The 24705-nt window shown below is 38.2% G+C and overlaps 1 protein-coding gene across 8 annotated transcripts in view; it reads left to right on the top strand.

Annotated features, from left to right (window-relative positions):
* The window catches only part of LOC129756171 (protein furry), a 347173-nt gene that overhangs the window by 303026 nt on the left and 19442 nt on the right, over positions 1–24705 (top strand). For all 8 annotated transcript variants that reach the window (XM_055752972.1, XM_055752970.1, XM_055752968.1 and 5 more), the window contains 2 exons: positions 19892–21261; positions 22249–22517. In XM_055752972.1, the coding sequence (XP_055608947.1) occupies positions 19892–21261; positions 22249–22517 (1639 nt within the window). The remainder of the gene's footprint in view (positions 1–19891; positions 21262–22248; positions 22518–24705) is intronic.

Here is a 24705-nt window from a genome sequence, read left to right as displayed (position 1 = left end):
AATTTTAGGAATTATGTTCGTCAAGTTATGTCGTAAGACGGAATACTATGTAAATAAAAAAATAATATTGCAATACCTACCTGAATTTCACGACGTGTAACGACGTGTATGTTTTATTTCACTTGCATCCTTATTGAACCTTAAAAAAACAAATTTGCAATCATGAGTGCTTATTTTTTAATTTAACAATTTCAAATTAAATCCGAGTGGAATTTCAAAGCTGCATGTTATCAATTTGTTATCATTTTTTCAATTCATCACGAAATAATACTCAAAATAAACAGAAGACCTTAATGGTTGAACTTGAACAGCGGGATTCATTGCGATTTAAATGCAACAGTTATATCCCAGTTATTATCCCCGTTAATCTTGCTTGATAATGCGGTAATCGAGGCGAAGTGGAAAGGTTATTAATGCCTTTTTAGAATACCGCATCGGGATGTGTGCGTGCGTTATTTTATCGTATTACGAGTTGCAGATTTGATTTCACAGAGTTGCAAAAATGTGTTATTTCACTCTAACCCATCTGCTAAAATAGTTAAACGCTACCCAGCTAACATGAAATCGTAATGGAAATGATAATCCAAATCCGATATTAAGACATATTCGATAACCATCGTAAACAAGTTGGTATTTCGGGATTTTCTATCATTCATTTACGACAAGCTTTGCCCAAAAATAGTTGAGTCGGATAGCAGTTTAGTCAATTCGTAAATATGTCTCCAAAAGGTTGGGAATATGCTGATTCGACAATTACGATTTGAGTAAACTAATTTACGATATGGGCGGTCCTTTTTTCCTTTGACCGGTTCGTAAAAAAAATCTAACCTATAGAGCTATAGCGTGGATCATGTCAAGTGATGAGTTGGCATCGTGGTAAAGTACCGGACTGCGAACTCGGAGGACTGGAGTTCAATTCTCGGCCGGGGAAATTTTTTTTCGTTTTACTCAACTTACTTGAAATCGTTTATTTCGTGGGGAAATCGAATCTTGTCATTGTAGATATATCGCCTCCACTTTTGTAGCTATATGCTATTTTGGTAAGTTTAATACAATCTTTTCATCTGGTATAATTGTTTAAATAATTCTGTTGTTCCTGCGATATACCTTCAAAAATGTTTGCTGGGTATTTTCACTCAAATGATATTTGTTTTTTCCCCAAAGTGCTCTATTTTTGCGAGGGGGTTGTAAATCGCCAGTGAAAATAGGGGTATAAAAACAGTTTGTTATTTATGTTATAACGTGCAATCGACTTTAAATTGACGTTCGTTATACTTTTGTTGAATTCTTACTGCCTTAACATGAAGTAGGGTAAGGGACTTATTTTGGACCAGGAGACCTATTCTGGACCACCTTATCTAGCTCTCTTATGAAGCAATTGATAATGAAAAAAATTAGTACACAACATTAAGTGCCCGGGATTCAACTATATCTGCTAAAAAATTCCATGATATGTTGCTTTATGAGAGAGCTAGACAAGGTGGTCCAAAATAAGTCCGTTACCCTATTACCTCAGAGGTAATCTATCCGTATTAACTGGCTTCAACAGAATTCTTTAAAGTAGGTAATTGTTAAAATAATAATATTTATCGATGTGTTTTTGATACGCTTTTCTCAAACGGCCGAGGCTTTCTATTGGATTGAATTTCATATTGCTTGTTTCCCAGATTGGTTAGTAGTTCTCCGTTGAGCTGGAAACAATCTTTTAATTCAATAATTCCCAGCCATAATTACCACCGCAAACGTTGAAGCAGCATCGACCAGGCAGACTATGGTGGTATATGTACCTATTGAGGAGAGCGAAGCAGATCTGCAATTACAACCGCGCTGAAGTATTTTTTATTCCCAGCCCAGCTACAGACAGGCGTTTGTGGAGGGTCTGTTTCTGATCCGACGTTGAGTGTGGGTGGGTGGGAAGTTTATTGGGATTCCTTCGGGTGCCCTTTTTGCATCCCTTTTCCTCTTTTGGTTAGGCGTTGTTCGTAAATATTGCCACGTGTTAGTGGATGTTTTGAAGAGATTTTGCAAAGGGTTTGGAATTTATTTCAATGAAAATCTTCTTAATCAGGGTGCATTTTTTATGAACATCCCCCTTCCGTTGAAGCTAGCCCGTTTAAAATCAAAGTCGTGGAAATCGTTCCATGTTCTGATACTTTAGTCTATCTATGAGAGGATGTGGATGATAGTAATGGTGTGGTTGATGAGGCTTTTCCGCCCTGGATTCAACAACAGAGGCAATCGTTCGAAATGAAATAAACGAACATGTTGAGCATCACTTAGTGGCTTTTGGCAAATGTTGAAAGCTGGATCGTTCATGCGGTTTTTTAAAAGCAGGTATCGTTGAGACCTACCCTTTTCGAAACATGATTCATGAAAACTTAATTCAATAGAGATTAAAATCATTGCAAACCGGTGTTAAATGTACGTATTTCATAAGGGTTTCTTGTTTTTAAGTTTGTAAAGCAATCCTACATCTGAGAGACAATTTTTTATGATTAATAGTGTTGATTTTTAAAGTGCAATAAAACTAGAGTAAGCCAAATTTTAGCCCAACCATATCTTATTTAAGGGTGCTTCAAAGCACTCAAAGTTTAGATTTTTGCCACCAAAGAAAAGGGTGAAGGGGGGGGGGGGGGGGGGTGCAAAGGAAATAAGAAAAAGAAATTTATTTTGATTCCAAATGACTTAAAAGAGCCATGAACTTGCAAAAAAAATGTTTATGAGCCATCTTCATTTTTTTCATAGGGTGATTCATAAATTTTCCATAAGGGTGGTCCTCAAATTTATAAAAATGACAAAAAAAAAATTCAAAACCATGTTCAAATGACATAGAGTTTGCAACAGTTATACGTAGTCCCTAAAAGACAATATTTTGTTGATTTTTTTTTCGTCATTACACCAGATTTCAACGATTTAAGTTATTTGGTATCAACATTAAAATTTCGATTTTTCCAATTATCTTTTGTTCTCCGTTTTCAGGGTAAAAAATGAAACTTTGAGCGCTTTGATACACCCCTAAATCAAGTCCGATTGAGCTAAAATGTTGCACAGGTCAGTTTTTCGGGCCACGTAATGGTTTTTGAGGTTAACTGTCCCAAAACTGCATAGTGTTGATGAACCTGTTAAAATTATATGATTACATCACAAACACTACTAGCGGCAAATAGAACTATTTATCGTCTCTATTAACGTTAAGGATAAGTTCTTGCTCACGGTCAAGAGAAAATTTCTCACTATTTTGCATGAATCTAAGGGCGCGAAGAGCCAGAGTAGACTAAGGTTGCCAGATTTTTTTTTAGCACGTTCCCGGGCCGGGCATAAAGTGAATAAATCCGGGCTCTTTTCAATGAAACCCGGGCAACCAAGCCGGACCGGACTTTTGTCAAATTTTGTATTAAATATCCGGGCACACCCGGATGAAACCAGACAATCTGGCAACCTTAGGATAGACGCAAATATGTAGCGGAAAAAAAAACTCTCTGTGCATATCTTTTCTAGCTCGCTTCCAGTTTTGTCGCAGACTATTCTAAGAACTAGATTAGACTGAGAGAACATAACATTGTAATTCCTTAAAATATATTTGTATTTTCAGTCGGGTTCTTGGGAAAAAATTAATGAAAACTATGATAAATTTAAAAAAAAATGTACCACAAAATTATCTATTACCACTATTTCTGAAATAGTACTTATTGGTTCCAGGTTAAAAACCCAAAATTGATGAAAAATTTACAGATATTTCTTTTCATTTGCGATTTTTCATTTATTTTTCTTATAAAATTTCTGAAATTTTTTGAACAAAAGTAGGTATTTTAACTTTTGTTTTCAAACTACTTGCTTAACTCCAAAAATTGATCCCAATCTCACATATATATTTTTTTTGTAAATCAGTATTGCCAGCAACAAATCTGATTTTTTTAGTCCGAATTTTTATTTTTTAACCTAAGGTAAAGTAAAAACATTTACAGCTTTTATTCTGAATAATGGATGAATATGACGGTTTTTATAAATAAGTATGGGCTGTATTTTTGGTTTTTATAAGTAAGTAAGGACTGTTCTCCAAAAATGCAACACACTCATTGGGAATACTTTTTGAAAGCATGGAGAAAATTATATGAAAACAACTTTGAACGCAATGTTTACATCGCCAAGAGACCATCTGTCAAGTGGTTTTTGAGATGGCGTTCAATGAGAAACAACGTGGACTTGAATTTTTTCGTGCCACGTGCGCCATGTTGAACACTTTTCAAATCAAGGCTTTTTTTGACCACCTTCTGCATTTCCTGAAAGAGGATCTTTAAAACTATGTAAGGGAAATAAGTGCATAATGGTCACCTTAACCTTCCTTTGCGGTTAAAAAAGGACAATCAGCCGGTTAGGGTCATATAGACCCGGATTACTATTTTGGCTGTATCTTCAAAACTACTGAACCGATTTCAATAAATTATACCATTTTGGAAACGTAACTATCTATTTACGAAGAAAAAGTTTATTAGAATTTTTATGGCGTCTGAAAATTGAGCCGAAAGACAAAATGGTCGTAAAATGATGGCGTTTTTGAACAAAGATCGTAATCATCCCGGTTCGAATAATGAAACATCAGGCTGATTTAAGATTCTTTAACAGTATTTGGTTTCTTATGTTATATGTCAAGAATGGAAATATAAGGAAAAAATTAAAATGATGGAATTTCATCTTGAAAACCATTGTACTTTTTACTGAACTGGGCCGATAAATTATTGGATCTATAATAACACGAAAACCAATGGAAACTGGCTAAATTTTATTTTTTTGTGATATTTTTTCACCTTTAGAACCGCGAAAAAAACATACAACGAGAGATTCTGAAAATTCGCTGAGCCGTATTTCAAATGAAAATGGATTAAATGTGTGGATTTCAAATTCTTGAGTTGATTGAAGTGTCGAATTTGATTTCTTATAACATTTAAAAAAAATAAATTTCACATTTCAGAGTAGATAAAATAAGCTTAGGGTAACAAAAAGCTTAAAGTTAAAGTCGATTTTGCCCTCAATATGTTGAAATTCAATGATTTAATACTAGAATTGGTTACCCTATCAGTCTCTGCATTATTAATTCATCACTATCGGTTGGAATTCAATGTAATTGAACAGAACGGCAATTTTTTGCATCAGAATTCTTTGACCCTTATAAAAAAATATAGTTATAAAATCATCGAATTTTTTTTATGAACTTTTCAAATAACCAGCTGTGGACTGTTAAACCAAGCACTCTCAGGGCTGTCCCAACGGTAGATGCAAAACACGGTTTTCGACCACGCTAAAACATTTAGGCTGGCACCGGTGGCGTAAATTGCTGTTTTAGCACAGTTATCGATTTCAAAATTCCCAACAGTTATACGCCTTTGTTCCAAATTCATGCGAATTTGGAACAGGATTTCAAAATATACGACAGACCGATTTAGTTCACGGTGAGAAAATTTTAGCCAACAATGATTTCTTTCACACATGTTTGGGTAACATTGTGTGTGATAATAATTTCTTTTTGAGATATTATTTGAATGTTTTTTTTTTCGCTTCAACCACCCTATACGTAACATAAATTGAGAATAGATGTTAATAAAAACCATATCAAGTATAAATAACAGTTGTCACATTATTCTCGATTTTATAAAAAAAATAAGAAGCTTTTCATTACGGCTCGACGAATTAGTTAATCCAGCCAGCGTTCTAAAATTTGAAAAAAATAAACGAAAAGAAAATTTTAATACTTTTTCAATGAGGTAAAATAAATGTTTATTGTTTGTTCTATAATTTTTGTATTATTTGAGATATTGAGAGATTTTTTAGTTTCGTATGGATTGCTCGGAGTTTTCGTCAATATCAGCATATTTTTCTGTATCCATACATAAATTTGCAAATAGTGAAACAAGTTTTTGTCAAAAAAAAATGTCGACAAATCAAAGGAAAATTTCCTTGACTTTGGGATAAACATTTCTCGTTTCCTTATCAATGCCTTTTTTCCTCGATGTGTAGTCATTTTTGCTTTTAAATTAATGAAATCCTGGTAGAATAGTTGAAATCATTGATCTGTCAAAAAGAATATTCGTAGAATTAATTTTAAGACAATTAACCGTGAAACTCAAAACTTATGCAATTTTTCTAATAAAATGGGTTTTTCCTTCTCAGTTATTGAGTGTCTGCAATGAAAGTGTTTCCGTTTTAAATTTGCTCCTACACCGGTGGGGAGTGTGTGTTTTCGCCGATTCTAAAATTTCAAATTGTGCTTAAACTGGTATACTTAAAACCAATATTTACGCCTGAACCGTTGCAGGTGCTCTTATTGTTTCAATATGAGCTCTCAATCTATGTGAATTAATATCAATCATAAGTTTTTCAATACGACTTCAACAAAATGATTTATCTTTGATGCAAAACACCCATTTTTAAGGACTTTTTTTTTTGTTTGATGAGTCTTTGCCTCACCGTTTAGTGCAAAATGCATCGATCATGAATGGTAAATGAAAAAAAAAATCACCTCAACCAGGAATCGAACTCGGGTCTACTGATTACCTCTCCGACACCTTACCAATAGGCCAAAACGACAGATGAAACAAGTCAAGCTGTAGCTCTATTATTCAGTTGACTTCATCGAGTAGAATTCGCTGCTAGATTCCCCGACAGAAAACGCTCATACTGCCTCAGGGGGGTTCTCATTATGCCCCTACAGTGACTGGTTATTAGCTTTCGAAAAAAAAATTTTAAAATGCATTTTTAAACGATTTTATCTACTTTTTCAAGTTTCATCCAATTAGGCAATAGACTATTTGAGTGTCTGAACACGAAACAATGATGTAATTATGATGTAATTATGCCCTTATCTCCCCTAATTAATTTAATTTAAATTTTTTTCACCGAAAGCTAAAAATCAGTCATTATTTATTTATTTACATAGTATTCCGTCTCACGACATAACTTGACGAACATAATTCCTAAAATTCACTCGGTTCATAGCAACCGTTCTCCAATTTCTCGGGCACCCCACGTTCGCCAGATCATGCTCCACTTGGTCTAACCACCTCGCTCGTTGCGCCCCCGCTCGTCTTGTTCCTACCGGATTCGTAGCGAACACCTGTTTTGCAGGACAGTCATCCGGCATTCTCGCAACATGTCCCGCCCAGCGTATCCGGCCAGCTTTCACCACCTTCTGGATACTGGGTTCGCCGTAGAGTCGCGCGAGATGGTTCTTAACACTCGTCGCTCGAATACCCCGAGTGTACGCAGGTCCTCCTCGAGCAATATCCATGTCTCGTGCCCGTAGAGAACAACCGGTCTAATGAGCGTCATATACAGGTTACACTTCGTGCGAGGGCTAAGTCTTCTCGACCGCAGTTGCTTGTGGAGTCCATAGTAGGCACGACTTCCGCTGATAATTCGCCTCCGGATCTCACGGCTGGTGTCATTGTCTGCGGTCACCAGTGAGCCGAGATAGACAAAGTCTTCGACTATTTCCAGCTCGTCGCCGTCGATCGTGACCTTGTTATTATTGGACAAGCGGGTTCGGTCGGTCTCGGATCCGCAGGCCAGCATGTACTTCGTCTTGGACGTATTAATCATCAACCCAATCCTTCCTGCTTCGCGTTTCAGTTTGCGGTAGATCTTCCCCACCGCCGCAGATGATCTGCCGACTATATCAATGTCATCTGCAAAGCAGATAAGTTGACTGGATCTGTTGAAAATCGTGCCCCGCATTTCGCCCACCGCTCGTCGAATAACACCTTCTAGCGCCACGTTGAACATCATGCAGGATAGACCATCACCTTGTCGAATCCCCCTGCGAGATTCGAATGAACTCGACAATTCACCCGAAATCCGCACACAGCACTGCGTTCCATCCATCGTCGCCTTGATCAGTCTGATCAGCTTCCCGGAAAAGCCGTTCTCGTCCAAAAATTAGTCATTGTAGGGGCGTAATGAGAACCCCCACTGGGGCAGTATAAGCATCATTAATTGGGGCACGATGAGCGTTTTTTTTGCCGTAGAATCTAGCAGCGAATTCAACATGATGAAGTCAAGTCAATTAGGCTGGAACAAATAATAATTTCTTCTTTTGTCAACCACACTACCGCCCCCCCCCCCCCCCCCACGAAATTTCCTAAAAATCCGAAGGGGGTAATAAATAAAGTATATAGTATTTTATGTAAATTTCTTAAAAAAAATCAATTATCCGAAAGATTACAAGACCAAAGAAACAAATTTTGGAAGATGGGAGTTATTTAACCTTTTGTAAACATGATTTTATTGATTTTTCGATAACATATTACTTGATTTAGATATAGGTTTTGTGCAATGATATGATGATGTGAATTCAAATGCTATTCAAAAAATAAGGTTATGAATTTTTCAAGTACAATCCTATACAAGTTAGGTTGTTCTTCACTCAAGCCAAGTTACATTCATTCTATTGTATAACATATAGCTGAAAATGTTTTCGCTACAGCAATTAGCTCCAAGGTGTGAACACTTGCAAGTAGTAATAAATTAAAAGTAGTATCTTAGCTCTCGGTATGTTACCCTTCTGGGATGTGAAATTGTTGGAAGCAAACGTTAGCTTTCAGTACTCGCAATTGAGATTTATGTACCACGCCTCTATGAACCGTGCAAAATTAGCAAAAGATCCAAATATGTGTGCGCGTTGATGAAATTAATCTGCTTATTAAATCAACCTGACGTCAAGCTCCCATTTCGGCTTCCAATGATTAAACCAGCCCGGTATCGGTATTTGCATTCCTGTAGAGAAATAATTTCACCGACAGCTTCTACGGAATTCAACTTCGAATAAATCACCATTATTGGGATGCTTTGTTTTATTTGTGTTTCCATTTATTTTATACCTGCGATCCGATGGATTATTGTTCATTCTGTGCCAGCGTAGAGTAAACTGGGAGCTTGAGTTTCATAATTTGTTTGATTAGATTTGCTTTAATACCGTTTCCCGCTTCGAAATTGCAGACAAGCTAGAGCTCATCGGGTGATTATCAAAAACAATTATTTTTGTTCGTTAGTCGTTCGAAAAAGGCTTGCTTTAGAAAGGTAAAATTTTTTAGGCTTCGTGATTTATTTGTGAACGTGCAATTTTTCTGCAACTCTATGTTGAAAGCGAAATTCGTTACACAATTTTTGACGGTCACCATGGAAAAAAATTGCAACTACACACAGCTTTCAATAGCATTTTAATTGTGCTGTGCAATTTCGCTTTGCAAACCTCATACTAGCAGTCTTTAAAATAGTTTAGTACTTTTTTGTTTTTTTAAAACTATGTTATGAAATTTGAAAATTTCAATCTACCGAAGGATCAATAATATCATATTAGGTATGGACAATTGATTGAAAACTTTCAATTTTCAGGGATAAATCTCTTCGGGGGTTGTCATTTATTACACCTACACATATCGCCTCATAGATCGCTTAGTCAGAGAAATTAACCACATAGATGAGCCCACACTACGCCCAGTCTAAATCTAATTTAAATTCGCGATTAGCATATCCGCTTTTGTGGGAGGTCATTGAAGCAATCAATGCTACTTACTAATATACCTATTGCTGTTATCTAGCAATTTACACTTGCTAATTGATGCCACCCAATTATTGATTCCATAATAGTGTTGGGGGCCGAGCTATTAGGACGAATAATTGAATTTTGAAAAGGCAAACTGAACGTTGCTGTTCGTTTGGCTCATCTATCACACTGAAGCTCACTTGCTGATTGTTGAAACAGTTCAGTCCTCTCCCCCTGTTTCTCCTAAATGTTATGTTTGAGGGGTAGGTTCGCTTCATTAAGGTAGTATAAATTTATGCACTATTTGCGCTGGATTGAAACAATTTGATCGTAAATAGGATTGATGTGAATAATCATAAAAATAAATAGCTCAATAAGCGCTATTCTGTATATGATATCACATTCTCCAGTTGATCCGTTAATTTTTAAAATAGTAATTCATTGGAATTTTTCGATCAAACAAATTTAGTTTTGAATGGGTAAAATACATTTGGTTTTTTGCAATTGACGAAGATCAGCAGAAGAGAGTCCTGGAATACGTTGATTTGTTCCAGTATTATTCGTAGCGTTCCCAAGTGACATCAGGATCGCTTTGCAGAGTACTTTGAGGGTTGTACGAATTAATGTTAAGCCCCGCCAGTTATCTCACTTTCACTTCACTTTCATTTCTCCTCTTCGAGGATACCCTGCATTCAGTCTATCGGGAATGTTGCAGTATTCCAGGTGTCAGCGAAAAGACGGTGCACCATTTGTGCAGACAAGGCAGGCCGGCCTTCAGCATTTCAGCAGCGATGCAATCGATCTCAGGAGCTTTGTTTCATGTGAATTTCATGTCTTTCATTGCCGCTTCTATTCCAGTCAGCGAGGGCGCTTCCGAATCGACGTCATTGATGCGACTTACTGTTGGTGCTTCGAGCTGCGGATTCTGTAGGCCATTGCTATTCGTAACTCGAAAGAGTTGTTCGAAGTGCTCAGTCCATCGTTTGAGCTGATCTGTTCGATCAATCAATAACTGACCTTCTCGGTCTTTTAGCGGCGTTCTAGCGTCGCCAATAAGGCGGTGAGAAATGTCATACAGTAATCGGACATCTCAATTGGCGGCGGCTCTTTCTTCCTCTTCGGCTAGGGGATTTGTCCAGACTCTCTTTTCTCTTCTACAAGCTCTTTTAACTGACTTTTCCAGCTCCGCATATCGTAAGCGGGCGGCTGGTTTGGCTAACCCGGTACATGCCTGCTCCATTCCGACTTTCGAGAGTATTTACCATCACTCGTCGTGCGTGATAAAGGCATTCTTGATTCCACACCACTGTTTTTCGACTGTTCCGTCTGTCGGCAGTTCCGAGGCTCGGGATTCAAGTTGTTCAACGTATGCCCTTTCCACCTCTGGACTCTCCAACCGGAGGACGTCGTATCGACACCCGACCCTCTCCTCGCGCCGTTGTACACGCGCAACTCTCAGTCGTATCTCGCCAAGGACAATGTGATGGTCAGATGCAATATCTACGCTACGTTTGTTGCGAACATCAAGTAGGCTCCTTCTCCATTTTCAGGTGATGCAGATATGGTCAATTTGATTTTATGTTCGGCCATATCGGGATATCCAAGTGCCCTTATGTGCTGGTCGATGGGTGCATGGTGATCTACCGATCACCATGTTTTTATTGCCGAAAAATTCTACAAACAGCTCTTAATTTTCGCTCATCTGTCCTAAACCATGGCGCCTCATGATGCGCTCAAGGTCCTGTTTGTTGGAGCCAATTTTTGCGTTGAAGTCAGATAAGTGGATTGAATGTCATCCTTCGGAATTTTCTCAACCACGCTGTTCAGTTGACTGTAAACTGCTCTTTCTCCTGCAAATCGGCAACACTGGACCAATGTAAGGTTTCTTACCCGTGTTCTAAACCTGGCTACGATTATTCTTTCGTTTATCGGTTCCCATCTTATGAGGGCCGCATGGGCCTGCGGGCTTAATAGGAAACCAACTCCTCGTTCCCGAGTAGCGTGTTCTCCTCGTGTGCTAGAGTAAAGCAGTACTTGATTGGACTGTGTGTTGTGTTCTCCAGTGTCAGGCCAACAGACTTCGCTCATTCCCCGAATTTCAAGCTTGAGGTTGCTAGCTTCTCTAGCAAGTTGAGCCAGCTTGCCTTGTTGGGCAAAAGTCGTCGCCAAAGTTCCAGGTTGGTCATTTCTTTCGGATTCCGTAACAATTTAATAAATCGGGAGCAGTAGGTTGTCAGCCTAAAGTCCCTATCTAGCGATGGGGCTGCCTTCTGAGACTCAGCTGATGTGAGCCGCATTTCATAAATTCAGCCGCTCGCTGCGGAACAGACGCTGTTTGAGCTGCCCCTGACCTGGAGAACAGACGCTCGGTTGTTGCTGTACGCCGCCCCTGACCTGGGGAAAAGACGCGTGCGGCCACCTTCTCAGTCTGCATGCGACCAAAGCATCCACCGATCTCCGCTTAGGTTACTCGCATCCCAGCCGGTACCACGGGGAGGTAGAGATAGGAGTTGTGAATAAGAGGTGATATGACCACTATGGGGTCTCGTGTTGCACATTATCCACCATTTACCAGCCACTGCCAAATTTTCATAACTATTTTTGTTGGTATGAAAGCATGCTGTGTACATACACGGAGCATTCGAGTGAGGTTAAACGCAATGGCCTACCTGTTATTTTACATGTACTATGGTCCAGGCTACAAATAATCTAAATGCAGGGCTGGTAGCGAGTCACTTTTTAGTGACTTGGTCACTTTTTTTGGATCAGTCACTAAAAAGTCACTTTTTTCATCATTTGGTCACTAAAGTCACTATTTTCAGAAAAATGGTCACTTTTATCACCAAAAGTCAATTTTTTCACCGAAAATAAACCAATGAAAGAGTAATTTGAATTGCGCGTGTTAATATTGACATGAGGCGAAAATTGATTTAAAAACCGCATTTAATTCCCCTATGTTTGGGTCGGTCCTAATGAATGGATGTTTTTATATAGGTTTTTTCAGAGAGAAGAACCACTCATTCACCTAATGTATTCAGAACTCGAGCGGCTAGTCCGTACTATAGTAACCAGAGTGTGCAAAAAGGATGTTTGGCCTGCCGATGCGATACTACCACAGGATATTTTTGATAACGTTGAGAACCTTCTTTCACCTGAAAACATCGTTGTTGGAAAATTGTACCCAAATAGAATAACTTTGATATTTTTATATTCTTTAGATTTTTTTGGAAGCAAACACACGACTAAAAAAGGCCATCGAAACCTGTAATATGGCAGAAGTCGAGCTAGCTCAAGCGATGCTAGAGGGAGTTTCGACTGTTACAGGGTTGCTAGCGAACCGGGAAAACCGGGAAAAACTTTGGAATTTGATCACGTCACCGGGAAACCGGGAATTTTGGCATCTCACCGAGAAAATTGACATTTTTGGATTTTTTTCACGAAGTTTCAAAAATATTTTTAGAACTATTTCAAAATTCAAGAGTAATTTCTAAAGTCTCGATATAGATTTATCTAATAATCGCTTATATTCGTACATTAGAAAAATAGGCATTTATATTATCATCTTTTTAACTAATTGTGGAGAAATACGAGTTATCTAATTTTTTCGGTCTCCGCAAGTGTGCTGCACTTACAAGTATAACTCAAATGATATTCATTTAATAATGAAACTATTAACGACAAAACTAAACACAAAACTGGACTTTTTTCCTCTCTTAAAGAGGTTTCTAACTTAACCAGGTTCTCTTTCATAGAGGGTCAGCAACATAGAAATGAATTAAAGTGATCTAGAAATTCAACTATATTTGATAAAAATCCACCTGACACCAGTTGATGCATCAGTTCGAAGTTTTCTGAGTAAGTTTCAATATATATATACAACTATATACAACAAAAATAGTCCCATAATCGAAAATCTAACCGAACTAATGTACACCAACAGGACAGAAAAACACATCACCTTCTTAGAGAGAATAGCGACAGAAAACAACTATCTCTTTGCTCAATTAGGAACCAAGATAGAAGAATCAAGATATACTAAAATCCAAATTAAAGATAAATTACTCGATGTCAACAAAAAAGAAACTGCAAAAGAAAAACAAAAAATCATAATTAACGAGCTGTTGAATAATAACTACAAAAATTGTTATAAAATGTTCACGGATGGATCATTAATTAATGGTAAAGTAGGATATGGATACTACGATCCGCAAGAATTAATATCCTACAGCGGAAGACTTAAGGAAGAATATACGATCATGAATGCTGAATTGACTGCCATCAAACAAGCAATAGAATATACAACATTAAAAAACCAACAAGAAATTTTAATTCTTACTGACTCCCAAAGTGCTTGCTCACTATTAAAAAGGGATTTTACAGATAATCATATAGCAGCAACTATAAAAAACACAGTGGAAAATAGTAACATATCTAAATTAATAATACAATGGATTCCTGGTCACTCAGGACACATTGGAAACGAATGAGCAGATTATGCAGCCAAGCTAGGAACAACACGTACACAAATAGAACAGCATCACATAACAAAGGACGACTTACTTATAACATTTAAGAGAAATATAATCAAAGAATGGCAAAATACGTACAACAATATCTCACAAGAAAAGGGAATATTTCATTTCAACCACACACCTACAGTTAACCAGGTATTATCGGCTTATGAGAAATTTTGGGGACAAAACACTAGCGCCAAAACAATATTGACGAATAAGACTTTAACCATTAATTAGAAAATTTTAACAGCATGCTTTGAAGTTTTTGTTTACACCACAATCGATGGGAGCTCCGAAATCAAATATTTTCAAAACTTTGTCTGTGGAACCAGAAGCGGAAGCGGATCCAGTTTGAATGGTTCGTCAACGGAACTTCGACGACGGTGAGAATATGATGGAGATTTGGAGAATATCTTCCGGTAAGCCTGCATTCAAAGCAGCAAAGGGATCGAACGACTAGCACGTGCTGGAGATGAAACTCGTCATCGTTATTCTCACTCTCATATTTGGAAGGCAAAAGCTTCGAACCGACTAGAATTCTGAAGAAATCACCGGCTAAGATTGTAAGTATTTTGTTAAATGAAAGTTAGCAATTTCTATAAACTAACCTAATGATAATACGCTTCCAGGTTTCACCGCAGTTCAAAATAACACCAACTTCTCAGAAAATGATACTGGTGAAAACAAACTCCGTCAAGGCAGTGGCCGTTCGAGACGACGACGACGAAGATGCATCCAAATCTCGTCTTGACAAAGTGCATCCACGTTCTAGCTTACCCTGCCTATCTAGTCGCTCGAACAAACGCATGGACACTAACGAAACACTGAAGTCGGTGTCGTTCCTCGAAGTGGATGAGATGAAGTGCAAGAAATCGATCCACATCCGGACATGTCGTTATCATAAATACCGCCGGCCGGCAAGGTTAATCCTCGACCACGATTTCACAACCGGAATATGCCGATGTGGGCACAAAACTGATGATCATAAGTAGCAATGACAATTTATGAATGTGTGATCGATAATAAAGCCTTTAAGATATTTAATTCATTTTTTGCTGAATTTTTATTGGAGAATTTTCCTTTAAATGATGGGACAAGTCTTGAACAGTTGACATAACAAAATTGAAGATTGAATATTCATTTTTTAACTTTTCATATTTCATTCATATTTGATTTTTCGTATTCGCACAGAACAGTTGCAGCTCGTCATCACATCCAAATAGGATAATGTTCGGACCATGGTATCTTAGCACATAGTGCATGAACCTGTTAGAACCAAAAAAAACTGCAAAAATTATGTGTTTGCAAGCTTGAATGCAAGTTGAAAGCTTGAATACTTTTTCGATGGTGGCAGCACCGTTAGCAAAGAGTTGATGTCCCAGACTACTTGTTCGAAAAACTATTCAGCCGGGTATCTTGATAGAATAGAATATCTTTGAGTTAACCTAAGCCCATGGTTTAAGAACACAGATTTCAGTACATTAGATGTTATCATCCTAAACAGACTTAAATCAGGACACACAGCGACTAAAGCAAGACTCGCCAAATGGAATTTGGTTGAATCTAATTTATGTGAAACCTGTAAAACAATTGAAAACGTTGATCACATACTATACGAATGCATTAATTTTAATCAAATAAGATTTAAATACGACATACTTACCAACAAAAAACATCTAAACGATATCCTCAAAGAAAAAAACATCACTGAACTAAAACAAATATCTGACTTCTTGCGAAACACCAAAATGAATATATGAAAATACACTAATAAACAAGTATCAATCCTATCTATACACCAAACTCATTTGATTTCAATAACTGATTTCTAACCCCACGAAATGAGTACGAACGGTCGTTTTAAATATCACGCGAACTGTTCAAAACATAACAGTTAATAAACCACAAGACTTGGCAATATGGAACGATAGGTCCGAGCCAAAAGAGAGAAGAGAAAAAAAAAAAAGTTTCAATATGGTACAAAAGTGTTATTTTCTCTAACTTCCTTGGTCTAGTCAGGAAAACGATTCTAGTTTATGGAGGTATTACACTCTCACTTGAAGAGGTTTTGTGTTTTGCAAATCTTGAGACTCGTTGTTTTCTCTCACTATAGAGGTTTCTCGCACATCCAGGTTAGGCTGTACAAGTTTCAGTTTCGACGTAAAATGATTCAGTATTCGATATACATATTTCATAAAATTATTTTATGCAAAAAGCAAATAATTTGGCGGCGTGAGACGTTTTTAAGCAGAGTTACAACTCTTTTTTATCAGAAATTCATCACAAATTTCAATGTAGTTGTTGTTGTGTAATTGGTTTGAATTGGTCTGAGGAAGGAAACATTACATCGCAAGTGTTAAGTTTTTAATTCATTCTACGTTAAGCTGTTGCTTATAGTTTCCGAAATCTAAGGTCTTAACCCTGATAAAAAATAATACCTTAAAATCAAACAATTAAACCTCAGTCCTGTTTTATACACGGTTTCTATATTTTCACGAATCTTTAGTTCAAATGACTGTTACTTTAGTTATTTATTGTTTTGTTTTAAAAATATTTTTTTTTCAAAAACATTAACTGGATTTAGAAAATAACAAAATATTTTCCGGCAATATGATGATTTTAAGTTTTGTATGTTTCGATGTGTTGTTAACATATTTCTATATAAATTATACTTTTTTTTCTAGAACTCTATAAACTATATAAATTCTAGAAAATTTATATTGGCTGTAAAGTACTACATCATAGTTTCAAGATCAATTTAGCCTTTAGCCTTTTATATTAATTTGTTTTTCATTCGCCATGATTTTAAATCAAAAACGAGTATAAAAAAATATCGGAAAAATCATCATTTATAACCAGCAAAAAACCTGGGAAAAACAGGGAAAAAATTTGGAATTACAAAACGAAAAATCGCTAGCAACCCTGCTGTTAGGAAACAGCAGTCTTCACAAAACGAGCTGCTGACCAAGTTCAAGATACCGTAGAGAAGAAAAAAGCGCGTTTGATAACTGGCTTCTTCGCCAAAAAGCCGAAGAATTACCGAAGACGGTGGACTTAAATTCGTTTTTCATGATACAAAAAGGGATAAATTTGTAATCCAATGAACATTTAACACTTGGCAGATCAAAAATTATCTTTAGTTAACTTGATAACTACAGAATTATCTTTGGATGACTATTTTAATTGCTTCAAAATCTATTTGGTCACATTTTTTGTATTTCAAAGTTACTTTTTTCGTTCTACATAGTCACAATTTGGTCACTTTTTTCGGTCCTCAAAGTCACTATTTGGTCACTTTTTTTTCAAATTTTGGTCACTAAAGTCACTACTATTTCATTGTCAAACCGCTACCAGCCCTGTAAATGGAAAGAAATGGCGACTAATTTATGTCAGTTTTTGTATTTTTTTGTGATTATATTGTTTGTTAACATTTTGTTTCATACGACGTAATGAAAGCTCACGCGGGATATTTACCTAATAATTAAAGCTCACGCGGGATATTTACCTAACCTCTTAAACAGTACTTTATAAAATTCTAAACCATGTTGATAAATAACTGTTCTAGATTGTTTTTAACTTTTTCAGATTAAATGTCAGATAATAAATCTCTAGGAATATTTGTTACTAAAATCATAGATTTCATTACTCCTGCAGTAGATACTGCTTGAAATAAACGAACAGGAGCATGATAATATCCAAAAAAGTATTACTGAATTATGACAAAATGTCTAAAAAGATTCAAGTAGTATATTTCAATTATGCTAATCAGCACAATTAATGAACAAAAAATTTTCATCACAATATACTGAAGAACTGAGATCTTAGAGAAACCAAGTTTGTTCAAAAGAACGTTAAAAAACTAAAATTGTTATTTAGAAAATTGGTTCATTGGTAAACGAGATACAGCGAAGCAAAACCGAAATTGGATTTTTTTTTAAATGAGAATACGGGAAATTCGGGGATAACGGCCAAAACTTCCTTCAGACTTCCTAATATTTATACATAAACGGATAGATTTATTTTTGACAAATAAACACATAATACAATCAGCGCGCAATATATGAAACCTATCATATGTAGGTTATAAGCATTTTAAAAATGGCTCTTTTTCGAAACTCTTTTCAAACTAAATCAGCTACTGGTAATCTGGTAAAACATTTTAGATTAATTTTTCAATATTGAGAAACTAGAATAAATTATTTATTCAATTAATTGAAAATCATCGGAATCGGTCAATATTTGCGATCAGGTGAACTCTCACAAACCCTCGGGTCATATTGACCCAAACGGCCTAATTACGGATTGTTTTGAGGAAGCACTTCCGGTGGCCACAGGAAGTTGCCTGGGACTACCGAGTGTGTATTTTGTGATTCCTCAGAAAGGGTTTTGAAACCAAATTTTAGTGATTTTATTTCGAAGAGTTATGATGATTTGAATTTGTGCCTCGGGTAATATTCACCCAAACAGCTTTTGAAGGTTAATAAATGGAAATATTTTCGCAATGAATAGAGACAGATATCGTTCGCATGTTTATAAATATGTAGATGTATTGTGAAAGTAAAGCCCTTGGCCAATACTCCCAGCTAGCTCAGACGATACGTACAGGGTCTCTCAGGGTCGCTACGCCGTCCTAGGGAGAAAGGTGACAACCAATCGACATTTAACAAGGTGGACAAATCTCTGGTGGACAAGAGAAATATTTATATGGCTCTGTAAACTCTGTGTAAAAATTAACAAATTAATTACGATTATGGAGTTTATTGAAATTGCCGTTTGCTGCCTGTATTTGGGGTTCCGGGAAGGTGATGATCATCTGCTGCGGGGGCGGTGGATCCGGTAGATAGGTTCGTTAGGTCCCAGTTAGAGAGGATCGGTATTTTCCGGGTCGTCGAAAACCGGTTACGCCACCAACCGGTTCGTCAAAAGCGATATAGGCCGATAGCGGGTTGGTGTTCACTGTCCCCTTAGGGAAGGTTTCACCACGTGGGGCCTATGGGCCAGCGGTGTCGTTCGGTTCCGCTTAATTGACGTTCAGCGGGTGCGACCGAGACTTCGATCACCTCACAAAACCTGGCTCTAAAATACTCGCCAAACAGGTGACCGGTATATCGGACCAGTTAACCACCGTAGCTTCCGGATTTTGGCACTCGCACACTGAACCGAACTTGGGTAAAGGGTGAGGATTTTCCGCACTGACAAGTGAACGCTTTCCGAGTCTCGAATTAAGTGCAGTCATCTCGGGCTTCTCCTGCTCCAAGACCCCATTCGCCATCCACTTCCTCTTCCTCTCGCCTCTCTCATTTCCCCCGAATTCCTTTCCACCTAGGACTTAAATATCCGGTTATTACAGGCTGGCAATTGGGTCAACTGTCAGTTGACGGTAGGTCCCAAATAGGACAACAGTGGGCAAGAACATTTAAATTTAAATTTATATCTACAGAACGAGCCATAACAGATAAAGAAAAAAAAGGACTTGACGCGAACAAAATTAGAAATGTATTTGTGTTACCCGTAGGATTTGTTGCCGACTTTGACAAACGGGATAAAAGCGGTAACAATTGTACAGTAGGTATAGGGGAGGAAAGTGTGTGTGTGAGTTTTCTACTTAGTATGTCTTTTCAAGCTACACGAACCAAAATTCCCACTTTCACTGTACACTTAAAAGCACAACCAAGCACCTATTATCGCTTATAAATTGTACGCTAGAACGAATAATACCGAACAAATTTCGCTATTCAAAATGTGTTGAAAGGTTTGATTCACTAAATAGGTCAACTAACATGATCGTTCAAAAACGGATATCAACGTACTAATCACATTCTTCGCTCTTTTCTTCCACCAGGTCATATTCAGTCAATCGTCAGACTTGCTGGAACGGCAATCATCCGCAGCGTCTAGCACCGATGAAACTTCCGGAGCTCAGCAGGATCTCAGCGGTGGTTCCAAACGGGACGATGGCCCTCCGGACTTTGGCGTCTTCAAGGACTTCGATTTCCTCGAGTACGAGAGTGAGAGTATCGAGGGTGAATCGACAGACAACTTCAACTGGGGCGTTCGACGTCGGCCTCTGTCCGAGGGAGATAGTGAACCGTTGTCCGGTGCCAAGGGTCATTCCAATATTGACGAAAGCTTGAGTGAGAAGACACCAGTATTAAACCGACGAAAGCGACCCAATGCGGATGACTCCAGTGATGAGGAAATTGAATCCGAGTCCCCATTGGACGAAGAGCAGCGACCGATCTTCTCCAAAGCTTCATACCTCAGTGGGCCGCCTACGAGTTTGAGCCTGAGAGATCGTCGCCATCGGAGGGATTCGGTTTCCAGAAGTGATACAAGTGGATCCAGCGCTGGAGATCTTGGGGACATAACTCCGTGTAACGCTTCCCCCCATCTTCCGGGGCTGCTTTCATATCGGACCCCGATAAGAGATGAAAGTGAAGAAGTTTGGAGAAGAAATCTCGTTGGTTTGTTAGTTAATCAACCTGCTGGTCATCCTCCGGATCTCTTGAACCAACTATTCAAACTCATCAAGGAGCTATCGCACAGATCGATTGTGATCTCAAAAGAATGCATGCGTTATTTCACCGGAACTGGTATTCAGTTAGGTCATCGTATATCCGTTCTATCCGATTTGCTCTCCTCACGAGGAGAGCCACCAAAAATTTGGTATCATCAGAGCTTAGTAACGACACCAAGGTTATTTGAAAACTTACGCTACGGAGTCCTAGAAGTACAGGAACATTTAGAAACATTTTTTGACCGTAAAGATACTGTCTTAGACAGCCTGGATACAGTGAAAACCTCCTGTAAACTAGCACTATTCACCTCCGATATAGATTCTTCGAACGAAGGCACCGGATCCAATCTGATGGCTTCCATGTCGGTCGATCCAGCCACAACGGAACTTCTCCTCGAACTCGGTCGTGGTCTTTACAAGTTGATGTTCCAGCTGTTGCTGCTGATTGAAGCTGATCACAAAATTGCCATCAGTGTGGTTCAAAATCTCCGCCAGAACGAGAAAATGCAAGATCTTTCCAATCTGTATATGTCCGTTCGAGGGGCCTTGCTGCGTTGCATCGATGACGCAGAAATGGAGTCGCTGGACACGTCCACTTCGACAGAGGGTGAAAACACCCCGACCCCTTCGCCCGGACTTCCGATGAACAACAGCGAATTCGAGAACAGTCTCATCGAGCTCATCGACAATCAAAGGTGAGTACCATTTGGTTAGAATATATTCATGTATTCATATTGGGTTAATGACAATTTTGCAACTTGTCTCGAAATGCGAAAACCCTGTAGCCAAAAAAATTTTTTTTTGGTCAAAACAAAGCATTTGCAGATTTTTAAAATAAAATTTAAATTCTGAATGGAAAAACGTGAAAATTTGTTCGAGCCATGTTAGGGCCATTAATGGCAAATGTGTAATGAAAACAGGAAAAAACCGTGACATGATTTATGTACCCGGGAGCAGTAGAGCGATATATTTCGCCCTTGAAGGCAGCCACATGTTTAAACGGACCCCATGTGATGCATGCTGAGGACGGAATGCATTTTGGTTTCGCGTTTAGCGATTAAACATCGAAATGATTACAAGCTATGTTCTCGCAAAAAAAGATGGTGTGGTAATTTTTTTATCATCAACTATCACTTTGTACGGTTTATAAACTAATCACGGGTGAAAAAAATTGTGTCTCCTGATCATTAGTTTAGCCTTCACTGACATTTTCTTGTTTCAAAAGTACATCTATTTGCACCAGAAAATCGATCGAGTGTTTTCTTTTTCGTGCTTCATATTTTTCTGGCAAAAATAAATTTAATTGAAGGTTTTGTTCGACATTGGGAAAAAAAACCAGGAGAAGTAAATTCCAATATCTTTCAAAATATCTCAAAGTATCTGTATTGAATGGCTGCATCAGATGTTCCCTCGAGCAAAATGAATGAACAGCATTGACTAAATTGACTACCCATCCAACATTGGCTGGGTCAACAGCCATAATTCTCTAATCCCCAGAGCAAGCTAACTGATAAGTTGAAATCGAAAGTATTTTATTGGTAAAATAACCATTGGCCTCAACTGGTCCTGACATTTTTTCACTCCGTTGGATCACACCCCCGAAGCCAAAAGCAAAGCACAATCTTCATAATACTACTAACTTTTTTTTGTTCTATTCTACTTCTATTCTTTATCTCTCGAAGATGGTCGGCCGCTATAAATCACGTCAAACAGCACAAACAAATGCTGAATCTGTCGTCCTCGAATTACAACCTCTCGGGAACGTCCGGCGGAAGCAGCAGCTGCGGGGGAGGAGCTGGAAGTGGCGGCGGAAATGGCAGCGGCATCGGATTACAGCTGGATGTGAGCTTCGGCGGCGGATGTAACACGAGCCTGGTCGATCTGAAATCCACCGATGATTTATCTGTTATCCTGAATATATACTCGCAACGGCTCACCAAGGAACGAAATGGTAAGTAGCATTTGATTTGACGCATACATTTGTACATATAGATACGCGTTTTGGCCCCGCCATCAGCTTGAAGGCTGTCTGACTGGGGCGGGATAGCATCAATTTGATGGGACATATTGCAGTCAATCACTCTATTGCCTAATGAGATCCGGCTCGGTTGTAATTCGAAACGTTTAAATTCTCATTGTCAATCATTGTCATCATAATTGCATTACATTGCCTCGATGGTCCAGTCAAAGCTCTAACTGTGATTTGTCAGCTTGACTAATTTTTGTTTGATTGGGATGTAGATTTGATTAATTAGTTTGCGTACTTTCAATTTGATATGATTGAATACATTACTTGACAAATAGCAGACAGAGTTCTAAGAGTTCAAATTGCCTCAGTCTCATTTTTTATCATTAGTATAAAAAAAACTCAAAATGTCCCAAGATTATATCAATAAGATGAAAAAGTTCGAATACAAATTAAATCTACGATAATTTTAAATTAACTGATCAGAATTGAAAGTGAACTTAATAGTGATCAACAGCACCGTTTGTTTAGAGCTTTCTACTCTAATATGTGTTGTTCACCTAGAAAGTAGAATTTTGTAACCTAAAATCAGTATAACAAGGGTTGCGTGCCGTTTCTTTTGCCAGCTTCTAGTTAGATTGAATCAGATTGTATTTCCCTTGAAGATATACAAGGTGTTTAATAATTCTCGTAATCATTGATGTTGTGAACAATGAACGAGTACAGAATTCCTATACTAGTCTCATTCCAAACCTTATTTCTTCGTTTTGGTACCGAATGTCGAAAAAACAGTTGCACGCCAACTGAATTTCATCTAAAAGCTTGTCAAAATGATGGTGGATAGAGTGAGTTATTCAACATCATATAAAGAAGATAAACATCAAAAATATGCTAGTTTAACTTTGTAAAAAGTCTACATGGGTAATTTTTGTGCTATTGAATCCTTTTGCATGTAGTGTCAATTTTTACAGACTGTTTCACGCAGAAAAAATGTGTTTTTTGCATATTTAAACTCAAAACAAAAGATTCCCAGTCCCCTCAATCTTATTATCAATTGATTGTTACTTTAATTTTAAGATTTAATTTAATTTCTTCGACAGGATTCAAACATCTTTGTGTTAAACAATTGTTGGATTTATTCATAACATGTTAATAACAAACTCAGCATAAACGGATTTAATGTTGGCAGCTTCCCCATATCAACATTTTTTTTTACATTCGACTCGTGTCTTGTCCCAATGAATGTCGTCGACTGGCTGAGGACCGCTCACGGCACGATAGCGCAGCCGTTGTGTGTGTGCGTATAGTAAGGGCGGTTGAAGGAGATTGCCGCCTCGAAAGGCTTATCGGCTGAAAGAGTGTTGGGCTCACAATCATAGGCTACACACCACAGAAAGTGTCCTATATTTGCGGTTACCGGGATTTGATCTCATGACCGTCGGCTTAGAAAACTTGAAGGCTATCCTCTGATGATTATACATCTGGTTGAAAAAAAAAAATAGATTTCCACTGCTGGCGACCCGGAGCCAGCGTCTTCACTTGCTGCCAGCCAAGGTTCTCGTCAACCGTGCGGATTTCAGCGGCTAGACTACGCCGCCAATAGCTTCTGGGCCAGCCTCTTCTTCGATGCCCATCTGGATTCCAGTCAAGCGCCTCTCTGCAAATCTCGTCTTCATCTCTTCAGAGCGTGTGCCCTATCCATCTCCACTTACGTTCCCGAATCTCGATTTCTAGCGATTGAGATCCAGTTGACAGGCCACCAAGCGCAGATGATGTTCCGCAGGCAGCGATTCACAAAAACTTGCAGTTTACGAGTCGATATTTATAATCCACCATCCGCTCGTCATTGACGACTTCAACATGCCCGGCCTAAAATGGTGCTCCTCTCGAAGTGGCTTTCTGTTTCCAGATCCTATGCGTTCTTCGTTTTCGGCATACTTAGACGCCCTTAGTACAGCGACTTTACGCCAGATAAATAATATCGAGAATGAAAATGGACGTATGCTAGACCTCTGTTTCGTTAACGAAGGTTTCAGGATTCCGACGATTGACTTAGCACCCGCTCCCCTTGTCAAAGCTGTTCCACATCACCCAGCCTTAGTGGTCTCTCTCGATGCCGCAAGGATATTTGCCCCCGTGAAGAAAACGGCATCCTTCTATCAAGATTTCAAGA

Source organism: Uranotaenia lowii, chromosome 3, assembly GCF_029784155.1.
Source record: "Uranotaenia lowii strain MFRU-FL chromosome 3, ASM2978415v1, whole genome shotgun sequence".
In the NCBI taxonomy this organism is placed as follows: domain Eukaryota; kingdom Metazoa; phylum Arthropoda; class Insecta; order Diptera; family Culicidae; genus Uranotaenia; species Uranotaenia lowii.
This window is presented reverse-complemented; position numbering and strand designations above follow the sequence as displayed.